The sequence below is a fragment of the Rhipicephalus sanguineus genome, chromosome 5, assembly GCF_013339695.2.
Source record: "Rhipicephalus sanguineus isolate Rsan-2018 chromosome 5, BIME_Rsan_1.4, whole genome shotgun sequence".
Lineage (NCBI taxonomy): Eukaryota > Metazoa > Arthropoda > Arachnida > Ixodida > Ixodidae > Rhipicephalus > Rhipicephalus sanguineus.
This window is the reverse complement of record NC_051180.1, coordinates 195,098,933-195,123,210: the sequence shown is the minus strand read 5'-3', so window position 1 is coordinate 195,123,210 and position 24,278 is coordinate 195,098,933. Positions and strand designations below refer to the sequence as shown.

The window sequence follows — 24,278 nt, the reverse complement described above, 5'->3', positions numbered from 1 at the left end:
TCGGTTTCTAGAAGACGCGCTCAAGCTGCATAGGTACACGTGTGAGTTCGAGCTAACGATTTCTTTTGTGACCGACCATGCATCTCCAATAGGGCACACGGCGGGAAATAACTCCACCTTGGCGCACACAGGAAGCGCATAGTTTGTTGCCTCAGACAGATGGCTAGCATAGGCCGCTCAAGTTGACAAATAAAGCATTTCCCTAAGCTGTTTACGGCTGTGGAGAACGCATTCCACGGACCGACTGCTGAGATCTCAGTCGGCGATGGGACACTTGCATTGTGTGTTGCCGGCATGGTGCTACCGCTGATTGACCCGGCACTTGACTCGACGGGGGTCGATCGGAGCCCATTGTGGCCTGAGCAAGCCCAATTTTCCGGCCAGCGGATTAACTCCCACGTCCCTTCACAAGAGCTTCGCAAAGACGCTCTTCTCTAAACGCACAACGAGTGTGGTCGTAGTTTCTGGCGCCTCGCGCCACCGGTGCTTTCTTCGCCACGAAAGCGGGCTTGCGCTCATGAAAGCGCGCTTTCTCCGTGCTGAAATATGTTTCCAGCGACACTAAGGCATTTCAAAATGCTCATCAATTCTGTATATGTGATGGCCTTCGGTAATTTGAATTGCTCAATGCACATGGTAGCTCAAAAGAATGGATATGCAGCGATGAACATAGTTGTTTGTGAGGGTAATACGGCGGACTGAACAATGGACGGGCTAACCGCAGCATACCGTACCCCAGAATGTGGTTTTCACGTGTCTGCACAAAAGTGGTCGTAACAACGTTTCATTTAAAGTTCCAGAAAATACGTACGAATGTGTGCTTCTCAGCGTTTTCTGCGGCATTCTAAAGGGGCACTGAAATAAAATTTCATCCTCAAAATGATTTGTTCGCGAGGCTAAAAATTGCGGGTTCTTTCTTGTTTAGTAGAAATGCGCCTGTGGAAAAGAGGAAACTCTCAATGAGGCGGCCTCGCGTGAGAGACGCCACAGAGGCTGCTCTGTGGGGCGACTTGGCGACTGCATTCAGTTGCCCGGCATGCATGTTTTCTTGGCCATGTATCAGTGGCGTCCATCGCATGCAAGTTATTTTATTTCGAGGGCAAACAGCGTAGTGCTTTCAGTAACGTGCGACATCGACATTATTGTGGCGTGTTCTAACTTGTCCCATAACACCCTGAGCGGCGATGCGCAAGCAACGATGATGTCGACGATCTTAGTGTTGTTTCGTTTCCTGGCGCCGACTAACGCCACGCAACGCCCTCGCTCCCACTGGCCTTTCTCATGCCTGATCGTTGTCGCGCCACTTGGAATGACGTGTCGTGTGCTCGGTTGGACTATCGCATTACGTGCCAGCCTGTCGGGCAACCCCTGTGTGGCTGCATACAGATATACAGATAGCGAAATACATGGACTGGTAGTGCAGATACTGAGATACATTTGCCTTTAACGTAACGAGATATTTTGGAGGAAAGAAGTGGAAATTGTATGGGCTCGTGTTTCTTTGTTACACACAATAATAATGAGAACTAACAGATACTTTTGCAATAAGAAGAAAAAGTATTCCAGAATACAGATACTGGAATACTTTTTTTTTATTTCAAGGATGGTCATACTTCCCAAAGACATTTACAAATGCAGCATAACGACGACCCCAGTACCTCAACCATTTTTCGACGTCAACCTAAGTCTCCCCGCTAGCCAACAGCAACAGCTCCGATGCCTTCTGCAGCAATACAAGGACTGTTTCTCGTCGTCATCAAGGGTTCGACAGACGCCACTTGCTAAGTACCAGCTGATAACGGAAGCATCCCCAGCAATTCCGGGCATCGCTTTTAGTTCGGCGTTTTTCACACCACGTGGCGTACAGACCTTGAAGATTCAAAATTCGCGCGGTGGACGCCGACAGCGCAGCTGACACAGAGCCAGAGGACAATGTCGGCTTTCACCGCCGCGCGCGAACTGGCAATCGCCGACTGATAACGACAACGCATACGACGAGGGGGCGACTGCTCAACTTTGAATCAGCAGTAACACAGGGGCTCGGTCGTTCTTCAAGACGATGGTATCTGGAAAGAGCGCCCTGCCCTTCCTCTCCGGCCCCTTCAACATTTTTCGTCCGATCGCACTGCCGTTGGCCTCCCCTGGTTCATTTTAAAGTTGGCGAGAACGCCTCTTGTCGCTGCAGTGTTCCGAATCGCAGAAGCTAATTTTCAGAAAATACCATCTAGCATTACATGATGGTCTTGCGCTTCGCAATATGCATGCTCAGGCTTTATTAAATGCGAAGCATTTTTAACGAACCTTTGCCACTTTGAGCGTTTCTATCTACGTATCTATCTATCTAGCCGCCCACGTCCGGGTGCTCTCATGATCGGCTCCTTAACTTGGCGTAGACCAAGTTAAGAAGAGGATTTGACGAATATGACTGTCGGGTCATGACATGAATGACGTAAAAATCCTGTCGCGTATGTCGTCAAACTCTTTTCTCCAGACACGTGTGGCACATAGCCGTTTACCACGGGCCGTGGTGTACGGGTATGCGCCGCAGGTGAGTGACAGTGATTGACCCAGGAACGGCGAGAACAGACATTGGTATTTTAAATGCGCGAGTGTTAAGAAAAACCGACATCGGCAGCGTTGACCCGACGAAAGGAAAGAATAGGAATTAGGATCCCAGCAGGAATCGAACGCAAGCATTCAGCGTGGCAATCAGATATTCTACCACAGAGCAACAGCAGGCCGATTAAATGGTTTGGAAAAACAGCCCATCCAGGCTTAATGTCGGTGCAAATTTACAAGTAAGAAATAAACACTACGTGTGTACTCCTACGATACAGGCGTCATATAGATTAACGTCTGTGGTTTCAGTGTTGTTTACGCTTTTATACCAGTCTCATAAACATAACATTTGTATTATTATGATTCAACAAGGAAAGAAGTGTTCATTTTAAGGGCTCGTTTTTCTTTGTTATACATAATATTAATGAGCACTAACCGACAATGATGCCAAGGAAAGTATAGGGGATGTTATTAGTAGTAAATGTAAGGTAAATGTGAAGAAAGAAAAGTGGACGAAAAGATAACTTGCCGCGGGCAGGGACCGAACTTGCGACCTTCGAATAACGCGTCCGATGCTCTACCAACTGAGCTTCCGCGGCGGCCATCCCCCCGTCCACTTTACAGCGTATATATGTACATTTAAACGTGGGAGCGTGAGTCAGCGCCGCCAGTAGCCATGACGGCGAGTGTGGAACACTCTTTTTCTGCCTGTTGGCGTCACGTAGCACGTGAACTTATTACGAGCTGACAGCTGACCAATAATCCCTCGCATACTACGTGAAGGCATCAAGTCTGCTAGAACGAGACCCTCGCTATGAATGAAGGAAAAGAGTGTTAATTTTAAGGGCTCGTTTTTCTTTGTTATACACAATAATAATGCGTTATTAATATTATATTCGAAGGTCGCAGGTTTCGTCCCTGCCCGCGGCAAGCTATCTTTTCGTCCACTTTTCCTTCTTCACATTTACCTTACATTTACTACTAATAACATCCCCTATACTTTCAATGACATTATTGTCTGGTAGTGCTCATTAGTATTGTGTATAACAAAGAAAAATGAGCCCTAGAATTAACACTTCTTGCCTTCATTCATAGCGAGGGTCTCGTTCTAGCAGACTTGATGCTTTCAGGTGGTATGCGAAGGATTATTGGTCAGCTGCCAGCTCGTAATAAGTTCACGCGTTACGTGACGCCAACAGGCAGAAAGAGAGTGTTCCACACTCGCCGTCATGGCTACTGGCGGCGCTGACTGACGCTCCCACGTTTAAATGTACATATATACCCTGTAATGTGGACAAGGCATGGCCGCCGCGGTAGCTCAGTTGGTAGAGCATCGGACGCGTTATTCGAAGGTCGCAGGTTCGGTTCCTGCCCGCGGCAAGTTATCTTTTCGTCCACTTTTCTTTCTTCACATTTACCTTACATTTACTATAAATAACATCCCCTATACTTTCCATGGCATTATTGTCTGTTAGTGCTCATTAATATGATTCAACAAGCTATATTGAAGCATTGCTCGACCCCGGAGGAATACATTGACGAAAGTTAAGTACGATATTCACATGATTGCTCCATAAAGTGCATGTAGTTTCGATAATACTGACGTATGTACTGTAACGTGAGGGCTGACGTTACGTCGCGCCATAAGTTACACTTTAAACGCCAGTGTTGTCGACATGCCTGCTAAGCCTACGATGTGCACACAGCTACTGACACGTCGATCGAGCTCGTAACTCCTGGGTCAAAGCCTTAAAATACAGCATAGGAGTACTGGCTGACTGCTTCGCATGAAATCGATTCCCACAACGCGTGGGATCTGCCGAATTTTAAATGCGAAGCATTTCTTAGCGAACCTCTGGTACTTTCGGCGTTTCTATCTACGTATCTATCTATCTATCTATCTATCTATCTAGCCGCCTACGTCTGGGTGCTCTCATGATCGCCTCCTTAACTTGGTGTGGACCAAAATTTGCATGGGAGGGTAAGAGGATTTGACGAATATCACTGCCGGGTCATGACATGAATAACGTTACAATCCTGTCGCGTACGTCGTCAAACCCTTTCCATTAGACACGTGTGGCACATACCCGTTTACCACGGGCCGCGGTGTACGGGTATGCGCCACAGGTGATTGGCAGTTTACATCTACCCAGGAACGGCGAGAACAGACATTGGTAACTCAAATGCTAGAGCGTTAAGGAAAACTAACACCGGCAGCGTTTACTCAACGAATGGAAAGAATGAAAATTACGTTCCCTGCAGGAATCGAACCCAAGCATTCTGCGTGGCAATCAGGTATTCTACCACTGAGCCACGCCAGGTCTATAAATTGGTTTGGAAAAACAGCCTACGCAGGCGTAATATCGGTGCAACGTCAATTGTGGTTGTGGTGATGGCTATATAATTTTACAAGAAAGCAATAAAGACTACATGATACTCCCTACGATGTGTACTCCTACGATACAGGCGTCATAACAGATTAACGTCTGTAGTTCCAGTGTTGGCTCCGCTTTTATAGCAGTCTAATAAACATTGTGTTTGTATTCCTATGATTCAGCAAGATATATTGAAGCATTGCTCGACCCTGGAGGAACACATGAACGAAAGTTACGTATGATGTTCACATCACCGCACCGTAAAGTGCACTTAGTCCACCAGAACGACGCAGTGTCCTCTTGATTTCTTACGAAGCTGGGCGATGGCCTCACGCTGACCGAGGATGATGCCAGATTGATTGACAGCCGCTTTGTAGACAAGGCTACGTATGCCACATACGCCCAGGTAGTCTATGAATACGACAAACACCATCCACTGATGTTCGTCTACGTAGCACTATCCAGGCCTACCAGCCTCGACGGCCTATACCTCACCAACGCGAAGGGTGGCTTCAGGTTCCGACATGTCGCCGGCTCTGTCGACAGACAATTTGTCGATGAAATCACCGAGGCATCCACGAATTCCAACAGATCTACTATACCACACACTTCACCACACATGGACCCTTCGTCACCACGATCCTATAACAAGTCATGACAAGCTGCTGGTGCTCAGTGATCACGGTGATGATGCCCTTGCTCAAGAACTGTCAAGAACGTCATGCACACATGCACACGGGTTCGTGAAACGTGCGTGCGTGCGTTCTCGGGAGACGTATAAGCACTACATATCAGCTTACCTCTTCTGGTGTTGGTAATACCCACGTTGCCATTGGCAGCGTTACTCAACCGTAAACAACTGAATATATAAAGCATATGCGGCTCTTCAACATATATATGTGTGGGTATAAAATTTATACAAATCTTTAGCGTCATTTCGTAACGTGTCGCTCAGTAAAAAAGTTACGCCACAGTCACCTACCCGCCGCATGCTTCGCATAACATCGACTGCCACGGTACGTGAGATCTGCCGAATTTTTTTTCCTAATCTTTGTTGGCGTCACTTTACAAACCCATTATTTTGCACAGTTGGGTGGAAGCGGCAAGCCGCCAGTTATAGTCGCTGAGAGAGACTTCGTTTTATAGAGCTGAATAAATGGCATAAGTAAAGGCACATATTTGTTTAGAAACTGATTATAGTTCAGTAACCTTCTTAATTCGTTTAAAAGTTTCATTTAAGGCGATTTAGTTTGAACCACATTCCTTTCGTTTCTCAAGCTCACAATAAAATGCGCTGCAAACAATTTATTTTCTTAAGCAGATGGCACGCTATAGAGCCCATTCATGGGTTTCTTCTCAGCGTTTCTGAAAACACAATAAACGCGAATAGACGGTTGTATACACGACCCAGAAACCCACCTCGTTGCCAAGTGATTATATGCTGGTCTCCAGGTTTGTTCAGAGTCGTAGACTGAAACCCGGCCCTCGCGGCCAGTTCAAACAAGACACAAAAAAAAGCGCAGCTTGCACAAATGTGCAAGGCTGACACCAACAGCGGAGCGAATGTTGGAACTATCTTTTCCGAAGTTTTTTCAGCTACTGATGTCAAGTTATTGCAACTAGTATTAAGTACGATTAGGCTTGGCTATCCTACACCAGCGTCGGCCGGTTCATAGTAATAAACAGCGCGAAAGAAACGAAAGACAAAAAGGAAGATTTACACAAGAGAAGCGCCCCTTTTGTATCTCGTTATTTTCGGCCGGTTCCTCACACTACGCATGTGTCACACGATTTTGGCGGGAACATGTCACGTGCTCGCTGTTACGTGATGATGCGATTTTAATCAGGCGACTCGCTGTTAAGTGGTTCTTGGCGGGAACATGTCACCTGACCAGTTATTATTATCTTAGTCACGTGACGAGCTGTTGCGCGATGTTTGTTACGTGTTTTAGACATGTGACTAGCTGATACATGATGTTACGTGATCTTTAGTCACATGAATACATATTACGTGTTGCGACGCGATTTTAGTCACATGACTACCTTTTACGTGTTTTTGGCGGAACATGTCACGCGACTGGCTGTTTTGTCAAGTTACGTGGTTTTGCTCACGTGATTAGATGTTACGTCATTTTTAGTCACGGGACTAGATATAACGTGATTCTAGTGACGCGACTGGATGTTACTTGATGTTAGGGTATTTTTAATCGCGTGACTAGTTGTTAGGTGCTGTTTCGTGATATCAGTCGCGTGACTACTTACGAAATAATACTGGATTTCCGTCACGTGGCTACTTATTACATCATGTCAGGTGATTTAGTCACGTGATTAGATCTTACGTGGTCTTAGTCAAGTGACTACAAAAGCTTTCACTGCTCCGCACGTTGTGAAGGAGGCCTCTGACCAGGATCCATTCACATTTTAGCAGATTCGAGGCGAGGGCCAGTTGGTGATGGAGCATACTTGGTGAAAATTAAGCGCAATGGACGGGACAAAAGAAGGAGCACACAGGACGAAGCGCTACTAACAACTGTGAACATTTATTGAAGACATAACCGCAGCTAGACAATGTGCGCATGTGCGCAAGGCTTCCGATGATCTGCACCAAAAGCAAACAACATACAACAAGCCAGGCGCGAGAGACAACCCGGTGACAACAGCAGCACGTGTAAAATGAAATCACCAAAACGACCGAATGATGGGTGGCACGTGGTTACACAGGTGAATACCTAAAACTGGGAAAAAACAAGAGACTAAAAGCTAAAACGAAGATATCACCAAAGAGATACCGAAAAAAAACGCGCTTAAAGGTGGCCATTAATGAAACGCACTTCTTTATTTGATAAAGCAACTGAAGCGACACTCACGCACGTGTCGGGTCCACAACCTTCAATCAATGCGGCTTCCAAGATTTCGCGTTCCAGTTTGGTATCTCCGCGACCTACTACTACCGTAATTGTGGCGTGCCTAAAGAGCAGTTCCTTGAGCTACTCAGGTTCTACCTCAGCGTTACCTTTATTTCTTTTGACAACGACCTGTTCATTCAAAAGCAAGGCATCTGTATTGGCTCCTGCGTGGTGCCAGTCCTTTGTGAAATTTTTCTTGCTAAGTTCGACCTACAGCTCAAGCGTTTACTTGACGAAGCCCATCTAGGCGTTGTTAATGTCTTCAGATATTGGACGATTTTTTAGTCATTTTAGATGCAGCTCCACTGGCACGTTTACCGCTACTGGCTACGTCCATCGCGGAAGTGTTTGAAAAGTGTTCTTCCTCGTTGAAGTTCACGTTCGAGGTACAACAGGACGACTCCATTCAATTTTCACACCTTCGACTATCCTTCAATCACCATAACCACGTCTGCTGGGCTGACAAGCCAAGAACGAAAGAATCCGTACTCCCCTTCGATTCCTCCCATTCCAAGGTCATCAAAAGGGGAATCGCATAATCATGTCTCAGGTCAGCCCTTGTAAAGTCTTGTCCACACAGGTTGGCTTCAGTCTCCAAAACCGAACGTTCGCAACAGGCAGGGTACCTCCGTCCGCTCCTACTAGCGTTCGCAGAAACGCTTCTAAACCAACTTCGCAAGGAGCACGTGGTAGATGTAGGCGTTCCTCTGATTAGGGGTGCGTACGAGGTGGTCCCATATGTGCCCAAATTGTCACATAACTTGAAAAAGGTTGCCGCTAAGCATGGGGTGGGTCTTGTTTTCTCCGCTCCTTGCAAATTAGCAAAACTATGCAAACGCGTGACAAACACTCGAACAAGTAACCGCTGCACCACGAAACACGAATATCAGTATGTCGAATGCACAGATTCGGTCATGTACCAAATTCCATTAAACTGCGGTTGTGTCTACTTGGGTCAGACCGGTCAGCGCCTTAATCAACGGTTACACTATAGGTGCTCAAAGTCAGCAGGAGGTTCGAACCTTGTTTTACACACGAAAGCTTGCGGTTGTTTCCCAAGGTTGCAGAATACGGTAGTAGTAGGCCGCGGAGATACCAAACTGGAACGCGAAATCTTGGAAGACGCGTTGATTGAAGGCTGTGGACCCGACACGCGCGTGAGTGTCGCTTCAGTTGCTTTATCAAATAAAGCAGTGCGTTTCAGTATTGGCCACCTTTAAGCGCGTTTTTGTTTTCGGTATCTCTTTAGTGATATCTTCTTTTTAGCTTTTAGTCTCTTGTTTTTTCCCGGTTTTAGGTATTCACCTGTGTAACCACGTGCCACCCATCATTCGGTCGTTTTGGTGATTTCATTTTACACGCGCTGCTGTTGTCACGGGGTTGTCTCTCGCGCCTGGCTTGTTGTATGTTGTTTGCTTTTGGTGCAGATCATCGGAAGCCTTGCGCACATGCGCACATTGTCTAGCTGCGGTTATGTCTTCAGTAAATGTTCACAGTTGTTAGTAGCGCTCCGTCCTGTGTGCTCCTTCTTTTGCACCGTCTATTGCGCTTAATTTTCACCAAGTATGATCCATTGACAATTTTTAATACATTCTGAAAGTTTTTTGTTGATTATGTAAACAAGGGACCTGTAAGGGTGTCGAACCGCATTTGTTCTTGTTCTCTGTGATCAATGTTTGTTTACCGTGAGAAAAACGTATGTTCTGTGAGAGAGGTTCGATTGAACCCTGTATTATACCTTAAATTGAAGATGACATACAGGTCAACTTGAAGCATGTTATTTCGTAAATCACTTAGCTATAGGAATACTTGCAGGGTTTCTAACTGTCCTGTTACCGCATTTTCAGGAGATCAACACCACTGAAAACTCAGGCAGGCTCTGTCTTCACCTCGGCAAGAGTACGCAAGCGGGATTTTTTCCCTGCTTTCTCGTAGACACCGCAGCCTTGGCACTTCGCAATATTTACGTGACGAGTCCCGCATGTTTTTGTAGCGCTAGCTGCACTTACCTAGCCGGAGCCGATTTCGCGTCGAGGGTCACGAGCCGTGCTGCGCATGCGCGAGGATCAGTGATGTCACACAGCTGAGTCACGGGAGCTGGCATCTCACGCGCTATCCGACACCGCCGCGCGCGGCTCACCGCTGCTGGTCTGCGCCGCATTCGAGAGGAGTGACGTCGTAGCCATAGACACAGCGGCGCCGGCGCGCGCGCAGCTATACGCCTTCGCTGTGCAGTCGCCGTCTGACACTGCGCTGGGGCCGCTTGATAACGCCTCTGACTGGCGTTTGCAGGTGGGTAACGCCATGGAGAAGGAGAGCGCAAATGCTGCTCAACGGCGCAGAAGAGCCGAGAAGCTTATCTCATCAAATCCCGAACTAGTTGACTGGCAATTAGTGGTTCAGCGTACGAAGAATGAACAGAAGGCTAATAATCCTAGACAATCTGGAAAGCTAAGAATAATCAGCTGAACCTTTGCTAAGGCTACGTATATCCTGGCATAGCCGAGCTAAGCCACTGCAAATATTTTATCGTTGTTTTGCTTCGCGGCGCAATTCTAATGGCGGCATTGAGTGCCTCAGATTAGAAGGTTAACTGAACTTGCGTGTCATAGTCAGTGACGCTAATATCACTGCGCTGAATTGCGTGACTCGCAAGCTCGGCTCCCTTGGAAAGGCATGTCCTTGTGTTTGAAATGTGGGCCACCTTTGTGCTAGGCAGCAATTTCAGGTTTTAATAATATCTGTGATTTTACATCCCAAAACCACGAAATGATTATGAGGGATGCCGTAGCAGAGGGCTCCGGGAATTTAGACCACCCGGTGGTCTTTAACGTGCACTGACATCGCACAGTACACGCTCCTCTGGCGCTCCTATTGCACCTGAATGAGGGCGATAGATGCGGGAAGCTACGGCAGCCGAGGGAGAGAGGAATGCAGCAATTACGAAGCACAGATCGTTCACAATAAGTACGAGGTGCTTGAACTCTGGTAGAAATGTGTAATGGTTCCGAGGTTTACATTTGGGAAGTGATAGTTGCAATCAGGACAGGACATGAATAAAGGACTCTAGGACGCCTCGCGTTGGGCGCTCGCGGGAAAACGAGAAATCAGGCTGCAAAGGGCTGCATGAAATGATCAAGTGTTGAGGTGGAGAGATGCTAAGGAATTTCAACGACAGGAAATGGGCAGAGAAAAATCTTCCGATATCCGTATAGGAGGAGCGTTGACGCACAGTGGAGACTAGGAGACTGTCACATGTAGGAGGTGAGAGGAAAAATGTGATAGAAGAAGAGGAAGGCATCAAGCGTGAACGAGGAGGATAGAAGAAGATGAGAACCAAGTGGGAGATACATAAAAGAAGGTGACGTGGGCATAGGGGCCCGGGGTGTTTGATCGTGAGCGCTCGAGCTATGTGCGAGAGTCGCCGGCTTTTGTTACCGGCCGCTTCGGCTCCTTTTCTGCTACGGCATCGCACCGTAATCTGCAGCTTTCAAAGGACACTTCCAAGCAACCGGATAGGAGTCACGAAAACCTGTAGCGGCCCGGGGGCGTCATCGGCTCGTGTTCCGAACGCACCGTCCTGCGGCACCGCTCCATCCCTACTGAAAAAAAAACCTATATGGTTTCATACAGGATCCGTATGGTTTTATACAGGACTTACAGGACTAAATTGTATAGGACCGTGTGGGGGTATATAGGATCCAAACAGGATCCAAATGGGACCTAAACAGGACCCATGTGGTGGTATATAGGACGCAAGTAGGACCTACAGAGGACCCATATGGCGGTTATAGGACTCAAATAGGACCTCCAGAGGACCCATATGGCGGTTATAGGATACAAATAGGGCCGCCCAGGACCTATATGGCGGCATATAGGATCAACACAGGAGTTGTTTTCTTTCATCCGCTCTCACTCAAACCGCTCACAATCTCTTCCTGATCAATTGTTCGCCTTTTTATCTTTATAAGTGGCAGGACAGCACTTAATTCTCAATGTTCTCTTTCAAATTCCCTTTCATCTCAATCTAGCTCTCGAACCAGCTGGCTTTTTTTTTATCTTGACAAGTGGCAGTGCAGCACATAATCATCCGCTTTCATCTACACCTCTTACAACATCTTTTTGCACGCGCACCCCTTACAAAAATGCACTTTGCGTGTCAATTGACCCCGAACCGAGGCCTTTTTGACTCAATAGCTGGTCAATTAAACGGCAGCTTCTAATGAGTGCCCTCAATAAACATTGAATTGACATTAGGCTTGAAATATTCAGTTTACACTCACTCATTTTATTTTGAATTGACATACATTAAGAAAAGTTTAATTGTCCCACGGTCACTACACATTTAATTGACCTAGTATTGAGCGCTCTCAATGAGGGATGTTGACACCTACATTACCTTCTGGGGTAGAATTCACAAAACTTATTGTGTGTGTGTGTGTGTGTGTGTGTGTGTGTGTGTGTGTGTGTGTGTGTGTGTGTGTGTGTGTGTGTGTGTGTGCGTGCGTGCGTGCGTGCGTGCGTGCGTGCGTGCGTGCGTGCGTGCGTGCGTGCGTGCGTGCGTGTGTCATATGGCCAGCACCACTATCGGCTGCAGTTTTCTCTTACGCATATTTTTCCATTTTTCTGTAAGACACATTCGTTAACAAGGGTCCTGAATTAGGCATAAACCAAACTTGAGGATACAGTTACAGCACTCAGTGGAGCAGCATTGTATTACATAAAACTGCATGCAAGCATATGCTTTCTGGCACTGACTGTGCGGCGCACGTGTTTCTGAACTTTGTAGACGGATCGTGTCGCGGTCAAGTGCGACACGTGCATTTGCTTCAATGATGCGCTAAAATGCTGCCTTCTAAAATTAGCAAAAATACCCTTGATTCAATGTTTATCGGCATGTGTATTCAATGCTTTGACAGGCAGTGTCTTTATTATTATTATTTTATTATTATTATTTTTTTACTATTTATTCATGAGAAGTACGATAAAAATGGGGATAAAACACGTCGTGGTAGCCGGCTTACGCGAAAAGAATGCGGATTCGACGAATGCGTCTTTCAACGGTCGTGCATTTTTAAGCTGCTCTCCCCCGTGGAGGGAAAAGGCGCGCCCTATTGTTCCGAAACTCGCCTGTCTGGTAAGTCGCGGGCGGTAGTCTTTGCACGTGGCGAGACCATGAGCGGGGAAGAATTCTGAGAACGCATGTCGCAAACTTTCGCTGCACAGGTGCAAGGAGGCCCGTCTACTGTTGCGATCAAGAAAATAACGCGAGAAAAGTTCAATTTGTATTTTATAGGGTGCTAATATTGCGCCATGAAAACTTGATGGTTCACAAATAAGCTTCGCAGAATTTATTGGCAGTTACACCAGTGTAAATTTCTGACGGTCACTTTAGTTCTTGTTGTGTATCCCTCCGCGCCGCACTTTCTTATTTCTTCAGAATTGCTCACCAGCGTCACGAGTGCGGATCGTGTTCGTCACTTGCGATCTCTCTTGCTCTGATTTCGTGGACATTGAGTACCGCGATGTGCACAGGCTATCAGCGAAAGAGTGAAGAACATACTTCGCTCATGTGCTGTACATGGAAGTTTGTTTCGGCGGAACGGTTGTTCACCAGACCCAGCATCGCAACTTTCCGGCGGAAAAATGGACACCTCAGCCTACATGCAAGACTCCATCGCAGCTTCCCTTCTGCAAAGCTGCCGAGACAGATACCGTCACCATGATGTGCCATCAACATTTTCTGTGTTTGCTGGATCTCCAAACAACGCGCCTCTATTGATTATCTTTGAAGGTAAGTTTATCATTTTCACTGCCTTCGTACGTTCTACTCGAAAGTCATGAAAACTGAAAAAAAGTATTGTGCGTTGGATGTTGTATCAGTATGCAAACGTAACTATTGTGGTTTACATTATTAAACCGTCCTCTTCTAGCTATTTTATTTGTATGACAAGATTTTCTCTCTTTTTTTGTATTTCTTACAGGCAGGCCTTGCCCTGGTTATTCGGAAACAGGCGCTACGCCAACTAAATGATGGCATTCGTCCCTATTGGAGTTTTCGTAAAAATAAATATCGATGTTAACAGATTTGTATTTCCCATTTTGACTTGAACATTTTACAGAACACCGAAGGTCCGCTGCAGCTTACACAATGAAGAAATCACAGCATCTGCATCACTGTGCATGTGCGTGTATGGTGCCGTTTTATTGCGGAGATGCTTAAAGATTTAAATAAATAATCAGTTACCAAATATTCTTGCCTGATCGTTTTTCTTCAAGTATATATGTAAGTGCAGCAGTGAATTCTTACATTCTTATAATTAGACTGCTGCGAGATATCATTACAGCTTGAATTGCTGTATATATTTGCTTTTATTACACGCTTCATAAACTGGCATGTCTTTATCAATATGTTCCTTTGCTGCACGTCATTTGTGACCCAAATCGCTGATTCGGCCCATGTTACCCATATCACCTATAACACCCATATAATCAACCTACCTGTATCACCTATACGACCTATATCACCTATACAACCTATATCACCTATAAACCTGTATCACCTATAAACCTGTATCACCTATAAAGCTGTATCCCCTATACGACCTGTATCCAATAACATCATATGTATGGGTCCTGTAAATATAGGAATTTTCAGTAGGGATGGCCCGTGCTAGCGCCAATCCCTGCTTCTGGGAAACGCCGGGCCCCTGAAGTACCTGCGACGCCCAGGTCACTGAACCCTGTGCCTCCCACCCTCAACCACAACGCCAGCCCCCATTCTGCCACAGATAAAGCCTGCGGCATGGACTCGGACTTGAACGTCTGTGCCTCCGCAACACCTCGTCTCTTCTTGCACCGGGACAGAACGCCGTGAGCTGTGTAAGCGATGAACACTTGGCACTTTCTATGGGCACACTGTGCTTGCATAGGCGGCTCCACCAGCGCGGCGGCGTTCAGCGCCAATGCGGCCGTTTCCGTGTCCCTGGGGTAATAGCATTCCTTCCCAGACCACACGCGCGGCTGCTTGTGCGAGCATGGTGTCGTCTGCGTGCGTTCGTCTGCAACTGCTGGCTGGTTTTCAGACAGTCGCAGGTTTGGATAAATTTTTCAGGGGAGTAATCATTGATAAAGGCAAGCTTCTGTACGAGGCAGGTCATGTACATAATGCTAACGAACTTGTCTCTGCGGACGGAAGCATGGTCACAGGTCAGCGTGTGTCCCAAACGCGCAACCTCGCTGCGTCACAGACCATTGAGAGTAAATAAGGATTTTTATTCGATAGTCTCGTTTTGTTTCATTCTGTTTTGACACATCGTCTCCAAACAGAGGTGTCATTGACGCGACTTGCGACTGCACAGTGGGCATAGCCGGCTAGTGCAAGCACGCAGCAGCAGTGGCCGTGTACCTGCAGAGATATAGAAAACTGGTTTTACCACGAAGATTTTGTTATGTAAACTAACAAAAATAAAATAAGAGCATGACAAGCGCTAAAAGTACACCGGCCCTAAAGATATAAACTGTGAATCGAATACGTCTACAACGAAATGAATATTCATCGCTGTCAAGCCTAAACAACGTGCAAAATACGCATAAATGTTACCCCACCTTTCGCAACGTTCACATGAGCGAGCTGTTCTAGCCTTCTTGTAAGGGGATGGAAAAATCGTTGGGAGGCAGGCTGGGTGCTCCTGTTCACTGGCCTTAGCATTGCCCACGAAATCCCTACGGCAAATTCTGGTATTTTATGTGGGTTCCCAGTCTGTTCCGTCAACGCTGCGCATGAAATAAAAACTAGAACTATTGCCTTCACGATACCGATTCAGCGTGAAAAAAAGTACATCACCATTTGGAGACCATGATTAATGGGTGTATCACAATCAGGGCAGGTCTGAAACAATGTTTCATTTCATGGGCGCCTCTCCGATGGAATAAACGTGACACCCTGCACCGAATAAAATGACAAAAAGATGGTTGATCCCTCCGTCATAGGAATCGGAATAACACGAAAGTAAAGCGTGCCCTTACAGAAGTAACTGAATGTTTACTATACAATGATATAAGAGAGTTTGCACAATGTATATTGATGTCCTGCAGCTATAGCACCGTTTAACGTGGATGCACCCACTATGATGCTTGGTGGTACATCTCCATTCCGACGACTAACGTCCATGTTAAATTATTAAACAAGGCGTTGTGGTAGCTCTAGTAGTTAACGGTGAAAGCGTAATCAGAGAACGAGGTGTGATAGCCAGAAGAGCGTCGCTGACTGGAGGCAGAACTTGGTCGCCATTCCGCGGCATGGTCGCCATCCCGCGGCAGCCCGGTTCATATCATCTCAGTACAGTAAACACTAAAGCGCAACTCATATCAAATCGTCTCTTGAGCTAACCCCTCGAGCTGTTCGCAGAAAAACCGCACAGATCAGCCTGTTTTACAAACTCTATCACAACTTTTCTCACCTGCATGGCACTCTGCTCATTCCTCCAACTCGCACTTCCCGTCGACTGTTCAACTCTAAAAGTGTACAACGTCTTCATGGCTAAACTCAGGCATTTAACAAATCCTTCTTGCCATGAGTCATTCAACATTGGAACAGTGTTCCTGAGTATGTTGTTCAGGAGCGCGACCAAGTCAAATTCAGAGTGTTGCTCTCTTCTCTTTTCAGCTGACCCTCGCACATACCTGTTCTTTAACAAAGCTTCTGCTTTGCAATGAAGTTTTTTCTAAATTTATTTTTCTTTAACCGTCCGTTATTCATTTGTGTTCGCTTCTTGCAACCAACCACGTGTAATAGTTAATTATTCTTACATTTTCACAATTTTCTTTATCTTTGTGTTCAACACTGTGCAATGTATATTTGCTTCACTGTTATTCTTTAAGCACTGCACTTGTGTCATGACATGTCCTTATGACAATTATTTGCTCCCCCCCCCCTTATGTAATGCCTTGTTTAAGGCCTTTAAGGGTTTAATAAATGACGATGTTAAAATGTGATTGAACACCACGGCCGGACTAGAGGGAAACGCAAAGCGCGTCGTGCCGTCCCGGTAGCCCGGCCGCCATTTTCCTCGGGGCGAGCGCGTGAGCGAGGAACGCGGCATTACAGCCAGGTGAGGCAGGCGCGTCGTAGAGCTATTAAAGACGATAGTCTTTCTTGGGGAACTTAAACGCAGAAATTTTGGTCTGTCTTTCTGTCTTTCTGTTTGTCGGCACGTCACCCGATTCAGCCAACCAGCCAAAGTTGAACCACTTGCTTACCGCCCACCCATCTTGAACTGGTACGGCTGTTCATACTTGTGAACGTTGTCGATCAAAAAGTAAATATTACGCATATCTGAGGCGTAACATCATTACGTAAGTATTACGTGGTGTGTTCCTTTAATAGAAAATACATAGATACGCAATTTTAAAGACCTTGATGGTACGCGTTTAACGTTGAGACAGTAATGCGTTTATTAAAAGACTGACACAGCTGAAGCGATCAGCGGTCCAAGCCGAGCAAGCGCGAGCGCCAACAACAACCGTCTTCGTCTTCTTCTTTCGCAGGCGTTCTTGTCTGCGCCCTACCATGTTACAAATCACTCCCCCGCGGCAAAGGAGCCATCCTGGCGACCTAAGGAACAGGTACAACTGGTGGGTCATAATGCGGCTTCAGTCGATCGACGTGAACAGTCTCGCGGCCGCGACGACGGCGGTCCGTAGATGATTGAACAGGCTCAATCATATAGTTAACTGGGGATGCTTGACGTAGGACACGGTAGGGGCCTTCATACTTAGGCAGTAGCCTTGTGGAAAGGCCACGAGCGGAGGAGGGAACGCGAAGCCACACCAACGTTCCAGGCGAATACGACTGAGGAGGCAGGTTTTCGTCGTGACGGTCCTTCTGGCCCTACTCGCCCTACAATGTTACAACCCTAGTTTCTTAAGGTGCGCTGAAAATGCGACTGCCCTGAAACTTGTCTTCCTCCGTGCCCTCTGCACAAGCTCATATTGTGTTTCGGTTTCGGTTCAGTATTGCATTGTACGAATGACAGGGGGCGCCACTCTGGGATTCCTGTTTTACCCAGGCGACGTGTAAGTAAGAGAGTTTGTGGAGAGTACTCGTTGAGTGCGGACGTTTCTTCTCCTTCGGCGCATCGCGCCAAACAGCGTGTTCGGGCTGGCCGGCGTCCCCACCGGTCGCGTTGGTCACCGCCGGTCTTCGCCTGCCGCTGCGCCGGGACTACCAGCCCGCAACACAGCGCTCATGTTTCCCGACGTATTGCCAGATGGCGTCCATATCTCACGTAGCGCCTCTTCTATCGTCTTTAGACGACATTTGCAGCGAAGCACGCAGATACGCGGTCAATTTTTTTTTGGTTTTGATTAGCCTGATGCTATGAGTGACGCCGACGCTTTTACGATGCTTTAGGGAGCCTTCATGTGTGCGCGCCCCCTCCGTTTTTAAAGATGATAGTCTTTCTTGGGGAACTTAAACGCAGAAATTTTGGTCTGTCTTTCTGTTTGTCGGCACGTCCCTCGATTCAGCCACTCGGCCAAAGTTGAACCACTTGCCCTAGGGCCAGCCGTCTTGAACTGGTACGGCTGTTCATACTTGTGAACGTTGTCGATCAAAAAGTAAATATCATGCATATCTGAGGTGCAACATCACTAGGTAAGTATTAGGTGGCGTGTTCCTTTAATAGAAAATGCATACATGCGTAATTTTAAGGACCCTAGTTTCTTAAGCTGCGCTGAAAATGCATAAGAATGGAAGCTTGAGCGAGTTGGTACGCGTTCATCTTTGTTGAAACAGCGCTCACTAGACGACGACGAAGTAAAAGAAGGCACAGGACAGGCAGCGCCTGTCCTGTGCCTTCTTTTACTTCGTCGTCGTCTAGTGAGCGCTGTTTCAACAAAGCTGAAAATGCGACTGCGCTGATATTTGCCTTCATCCGTGCCCTTCGCACGAGCTCATTGTTGTGTTTCGGTTCTGTATTGCACTGTACGAATGCCATGGGTTGGTGTTGAAAAACTTTAGTTTTGAGAAGGCCAAGAAGGTGAAAAAAATATTTAAAAAACGAAAAAGCAGCGTTGTGGGCGGCCTTCAGGCTGCCGGTTTTGGGCGCCGCTCTGGCGTTCCTGTTTTACCCAGGCGACGTGTAAATAAGAGTGTGTGGAGAGTACTCGTTGAGTGCGGACGTTTCTCTGCTTCCGCGCTTCGCGCCAAACCGCGTTTTCGGGCTGGCTGGCGTCCCCGCCGGTCGCGTTGGTCACCGCCGGTCTTCGCCTGCTGCTGCGCCGGGACTACCATCACGCAACACAGCACTCATGTTTCCCGACGTATTGCCAGATGGCGTCCATATCTCACACAGCGCCTCTTCTATCGTCTTTACACGACATTTGCAGCGAAGCATGCAGATACGCGGCCAATTTTTAGGGTGATGTCAGCCTTTGACCCACCACTTGCCGCCGCCCGCCAAAACACAATGTTGCCAGTCCAGGTTTCCATGGCAACGGGACGACGCGAGCGCCATGTTGGTTCTCCCGGCCACTCGTTGCAGCTCCGTCGTACTGCACCGACTGCACGTTGGCGCGGTGTGCAAGCTGCGGTATGCGCTGCGTCTACCACATCGCTCTGGACCTAGCTTCTTCTGTGACACCATCCTCGCGCTAAGTGCTTCTACAAGAACCTTGGAGTGAGAATGCCAGGGTGCTGCGTGCCGCAATGCACAACCATCTGGAGACGGGGTGTGAGAATGTTCCGGTTCCCGACTTGTCCTAACCGACGGAAACGCTGGATTGCGCAAGTTAAGCGAGACTGCTGGGAGCCGACTGCTTCCTCCCGTGTTTGTGAGGTGAGTACGCGTTGTATTGCGACTCGCGAGCGGATTGAGTTTATCACCGCATATTTCGTGAAATGATTTGCTTTGTGGTGTGACGAAAAGCAGTCCGTGCAAGGTAAACGCGACTTCTCCTGGCTGCAGCTTAGCTCGGCTAGGCCTGGTTATGCCAACAAAAGCGTGTTTAATGGTTATGCTTGTTTATTCTCGCAGCCGAAGCGCAGTTTGCTAACCGAACGAAATGGCTAGTTAAACGGACCGTACTGCGTGCACTCGCTATCTTCTTTTCTTGAGTTTCCAAAGCCGTCGCCGCATTGAACGCGAGAAACGCCGTGCCCGTAAACCACCGACAGACGCTCGCGTTCGCGTGTTCCTTTGCTGGCAGATGTGCGCGCTCCTGCAACTTTCACCTCGGACGCTCAGGAAGTACAATTGGAGATGTAGACAGACAAGCCGACGAACGCGTTCCCTGTAGAGTTACGGCTCGCGTGCCTTTCCAGTCCGGCCGTGGTAGTCTTGCACAACTGCAACGCAACAACTAAATTTTGCGTGTCTTGCCACGGGGTATTTGTTCTTCGCTTCAAGGCCACGCGAAAATAACACCTTAACTCGCTCAACTATGCCAGTAAAGTTTTTGTTTTAATAATATAAAATGCGACTGATTTACTTTTCGCGTCCGTCCGTCGTACGTCTGTCTGTCTGTCTGTCTGTCTGTCTGTCTTAAACACTTCTGTTTCTGTGCACCAAGAATTCCGGTTTTTGCTTTTAACTCAAATATGCCGCGTGGGAGAGTGTGGTGCAGCGTCGGAATTTTTTTGTCCTTTTTTTCATAAACTGCCACAACGATGATTTTTTTTATGTCGTGATATCAGTTTTATTTAGTGTTTTATAGACTACGTTTGTCTGTTTCGTGTCCTCTATGACTTTTCGCATTATTGCTTTGTTCAAGGCCCACTTCGAGGACACAAGCTTCGAGCAAAGGAGGCAGGACGGTTTGAAGAAACTAAGGCCAGATGCTATCCCGACGCTGTTTTCTTTTCGCCGTAAGTGAGCTCAGTTGAATGTGCTAGCTAAATTGTTTTGACTACTCATTGCTCGCGCATGCGTAAAATGCTTGTAAACTACGCATGTGACTTTGTCCGAGCGTTGTCAAAAAGACTTTTACCTAAAGGCCAGAGTTTGAGTGCGATTTTTTTACGAACTCAATAATGGCTTAGTTCTTCCAATAGTGAGTGGGAAATCTTAAATGTCACCTTTGTACTTGTCAGCAATAACACTAAAGTGGTTTTGTTATACTAAAGTGGCTTTGTTAACTCTTTCAGCTCTTCCAAAGCACAGATTGCCCCCAAAGAATCGGGATGCTGTATCAAACGTACCGCCTCGGCATCCAGATCTCTCAAGTGACAGAGTCGCCGGCGTACAACCCAAGACAGCCAGTGCTCAGGTATCAGAGGTGGCTCCAGTGCCGAATGTGATGTTTGCAGCAAGCAGTACTGTGGAGCCAAACTGTGCCTCCGCAGATGTAGACACTGTTCAGCTAAGTCTACATTCTGGTGACACCCCAAGCAACGCCGCTGACAGTTCTGGTAGTGCTAGTTCTGCTTGTGAATCTTTGGATGCTAACTCGGTTGATATTCCAGCTGACATGGGCGATGCTCGTGACTTACGTATTCATTGTGCATCATTGCCAATTGCACTTGTGAGCGCACCAGCGTCTGTTCCTACGACAGGAAAAGATACCAGAAATTGTCAAAGGACATCTCGGAAATTTCTTGTGCCATCTGTCCCTCTTGATAACGTTAAAAGTGGCAGTGCTGATAAGTCCTGCTGCACACGAGAATCGTTAGCCTCTGCGCATCAGTATTTTCACTTCAGTGACACTTATGTTCAGAATAAAACACAGATGTCTTGTCTTGAAGCTTCTCATAGCTTTGTACCAAGTGGGACACCCTCTCTTGAAAATGGTACTTCAACACTGAAAAATCAGCCTGAGTGTGGAGGAGTAGAAGCGCTATCCCCACACCTCTTCACAACTGCAAAAAGTGCAGCTGTAGGTACGACACTGATTCATCGAGAGAACGCGGAACTACGAAAAAAAAACGCTGACCTGATGCGCAAGTACAAGAGCCTACAAAGACTACATGAGAAAGCAAAATCACAGCTCAAAAGTGCGAGGAAAAAACTGGCATCTGCTGAAAAAAAAATACGCGAATTAACTACTGCAAGCTTTCTGAACAATGACCAAGCAGCTGCTCTGGCGAGAAAGACTACGAAAGGATCAAAATGGTCTGAAAAGACTATCAGAGTAGCACTTCAGATTAAACATGCATGTGGCACAACAGGATATGAACTACTGAGGTCGTTGTCGTATCCATTACCTTCGAACAGGACCCTCATTAGAAGACTTCAGAACATCCGCTTTTTGCCAGGCATTCTTCATGAGGTACTATATGTCTTAAAGCTCAAAAGTGAGACAATGCATGACATAGAAAAGGACTGCGTGTTATTCATGGATGAGATGGAAATCAGCCAGGGTTTCGATCACGACCGCTCTCTAGACTGCCTTTTCGGGGGTACCACGCTGCCACAGTCAAATGTGCAAGTTGCCAACCATGCCCTTGTGTTCATGATCGGTGGGCTAAACACGAGGTGGAAGCAGGTCATAGCCTACCACTTCACTGGGCGATCAGTCGACGGGGCACTCCTGAAAGATCTTGTATTTCATTTATTTGAGCTCTGCTTTAATATCTCGTTGCGAGTGCTTGTGGTAACCAGTGACATGGGATCAGCTAACCGGGCAGTATGGCCTACTGGGATTCTCCAGCAACAATCAGAGACCGTGTGTTCTGTACCACACCCGCACCTTGCAGACCAGATGTTGTTTTTTATGGCTGATCCAGCGCATGTTTTGAAAAACATTCGGGCCCAGCTGCTTCGTTCAGAAATATTTACACTAGGACAAGAAACCGTTAAGGAGCAAGAGCTTCCTGGAGAAATTGTCAGCGTTGATCACATTAAAGCAGTCCTAGAATTTGACTCTGACGATGACCTGAAGGTTGCGAATAAGTTGTCTGACATCCACATTGGCAGTGGGCACTTCACTAAGATGAAGGTGAATGTCGCCGTTCAAATGTTTCGCGAAGCCCCTCCTGCTATCACATACCTGGTCAAACAAGGAAAGCTAAAGCCTGAAGCAGAGGCAACAGCTTGGTTCCTTGAATTAGTGAGCAAATGGTACACACTCATGTCATCACGGCACCCAGTGGTTGCTTTGAGCTATTTTGATCCCTCAAAACATGAAGATGCAGTTAAAATCCTTCAACTGGCTTGTACAACTTTCTGCCGTATCAACATGGGCAAAACTGCTCACTGGAAACCTTCCCAAGCCGGTCTCTTGATATCAACGACAGTTGTGCTGTGCCTGTCCGACGAACTGCTGAAGAAACGTGGCTACCGGTACCTGCTTACAGGTAGACTGATACAGGACTGTCTTGAAAATATTTTCTCTGTTGTAAGACTCAGGAAGCCCATCCCAAGTGCGTATGATTTAAAGTGTGCTCTAAAGATGATATGTGTCAGCCAATACCTGCACTCGCCAACGTCATCTAGCTATAACGAGGATGACAGCTTGCACTTAGCTGACCTCCTGGACCCCAGTATCAAGGCACAAGTTGCGCAAGAAAGTGGGGAGAACGAGGAAGCAGAAGAGCTTGAAAACGTTCTTCTGTATGCAACCACTGCAGTAGAACGTGACATTCTTGCATATGTAGGAGGTTTTCTACTGAAGTCCATCTTGAAATTCATTGACGAGTGCAAGGACTGCAAAGCGGCACTGGTAGGAAATTACGATAAATACAGCACTCTCGTTAAGCTTAAAGAATACGCTCAGGGCGCTGGAAAGCTCATTCAGCCTAGCCGAGCTGTCATGGAAGTGCTCACTGAATGCGAAGAACACTTCAAGGCCTTTGCCGACGAAGACGGAATTTTGGCGCTAAAAACCCCATTCGCGAGCATTTTGAGTGCATTGCGCAGATCAGTAACTGTGCCACTGGAGAGCTGCGAAATCCATCGTGCACAGGTAGAAAAGTCGCTGCTAGGAAAGTATGTTAGGACAAGGCTAAAGATTCATCTTCGGCAAAAACAGGCACAAAGGGTGAGTGGTCAGTCAAGTAAGACGTGTGCTGCAGTGAACCTTGAGTAGCAGCTTTTTAAAAGGCTCCAATCCAATTTAAAAATTACTGCTTATGAAAAGAACGCATTTCTGTGAGCATACTGTGTTGAATCTGTCTGTTACTGTGCAAATGAACATTCGTGTAGCTGACTTCATTTGTTCTTTTTGATGAGCTGTCCTTGTGCAGGAAATGTGCACGCACCAATTGTTATATGTTTTATGAGTAATCAACCTTGGATTTTCGATGTAAATAAATATTCACTGAAACAAGCAACTTACCTTACGTATCATAACGTGAAGGCATATGTCGAATTCGCTAAAAAGGGGGGTAAGTTGAAACCACAATATGACATCTTACAAATTTTGTGTGTCTCTTTTTATGTAATGTTTTGCTTTGCTCTGATCTATCTTCGTGCACATTGCTGCTTGTTTCAACCGGTAA

At 46.9% G+C, this 24,278-nt stretch overlaps 1 protein-coding gene and 1 non-coding gene across 2 annotated transcripts; both read left to right on the top strand.

Annotated features, from left to right (window-relative positions):
- The first annotated feature begins 3,866 nt into the window (after positions 1–3,866).
- Positions 3,867–3,939, top strand: Trnat-cgu (transfer RNA threonine (anticodon CGU)). The gene has a single exon. It is a non-coding gene; the product is annotated as a tRNA-Thr (tRNA).
- Positions 3,940–19,266: 15,327 nt separating this feature from the next.
- On the top strand, positions 19,267–23,866 carry LOC125758668 (uncharacterized). Its single transcript, XM_049416105.1, has 5 exons — positions 19,267–19,680; positions 20,615–20,708; positions 20,988–21,448; positions 22,127–22,298; positions 23,076–23,866. Exons 1-5 carry the CDS (start codon positions 19,528–19,530, stop codon positions 23,864–23,866), a joined length of 1,671 nt encoding a protein of 556 aa, XP_049272062.1. The 5' UTR covers positions 19,267–19,527.
- Positions 23,867–24,278: the final 412 nt, after the last annotated feature.

Coding starts and splice junctions, on each gene's coding strand:
- LOC125758668 (XM_049416105.1), top strand. CDS start 19,528: ATGCCAGGGTGCTGCGTGCCGCAATGCACAACCATCTGGAGACGGGGT. Junction 20,709..20,987: donor GACGCTGTTTTCTTTTCGCC/GTAAGTGAGCTC, acceptor TAACTCTTTCAG/CTCTTCCAAAGCACAGATTG. Junction 22,299..23,075: donor TGCCCTTGTGTTCATGATCG/GTGGGCTAAACA, acceptor TATCAACGACAG/TTGTGCTGTGCCTGTCCGAC.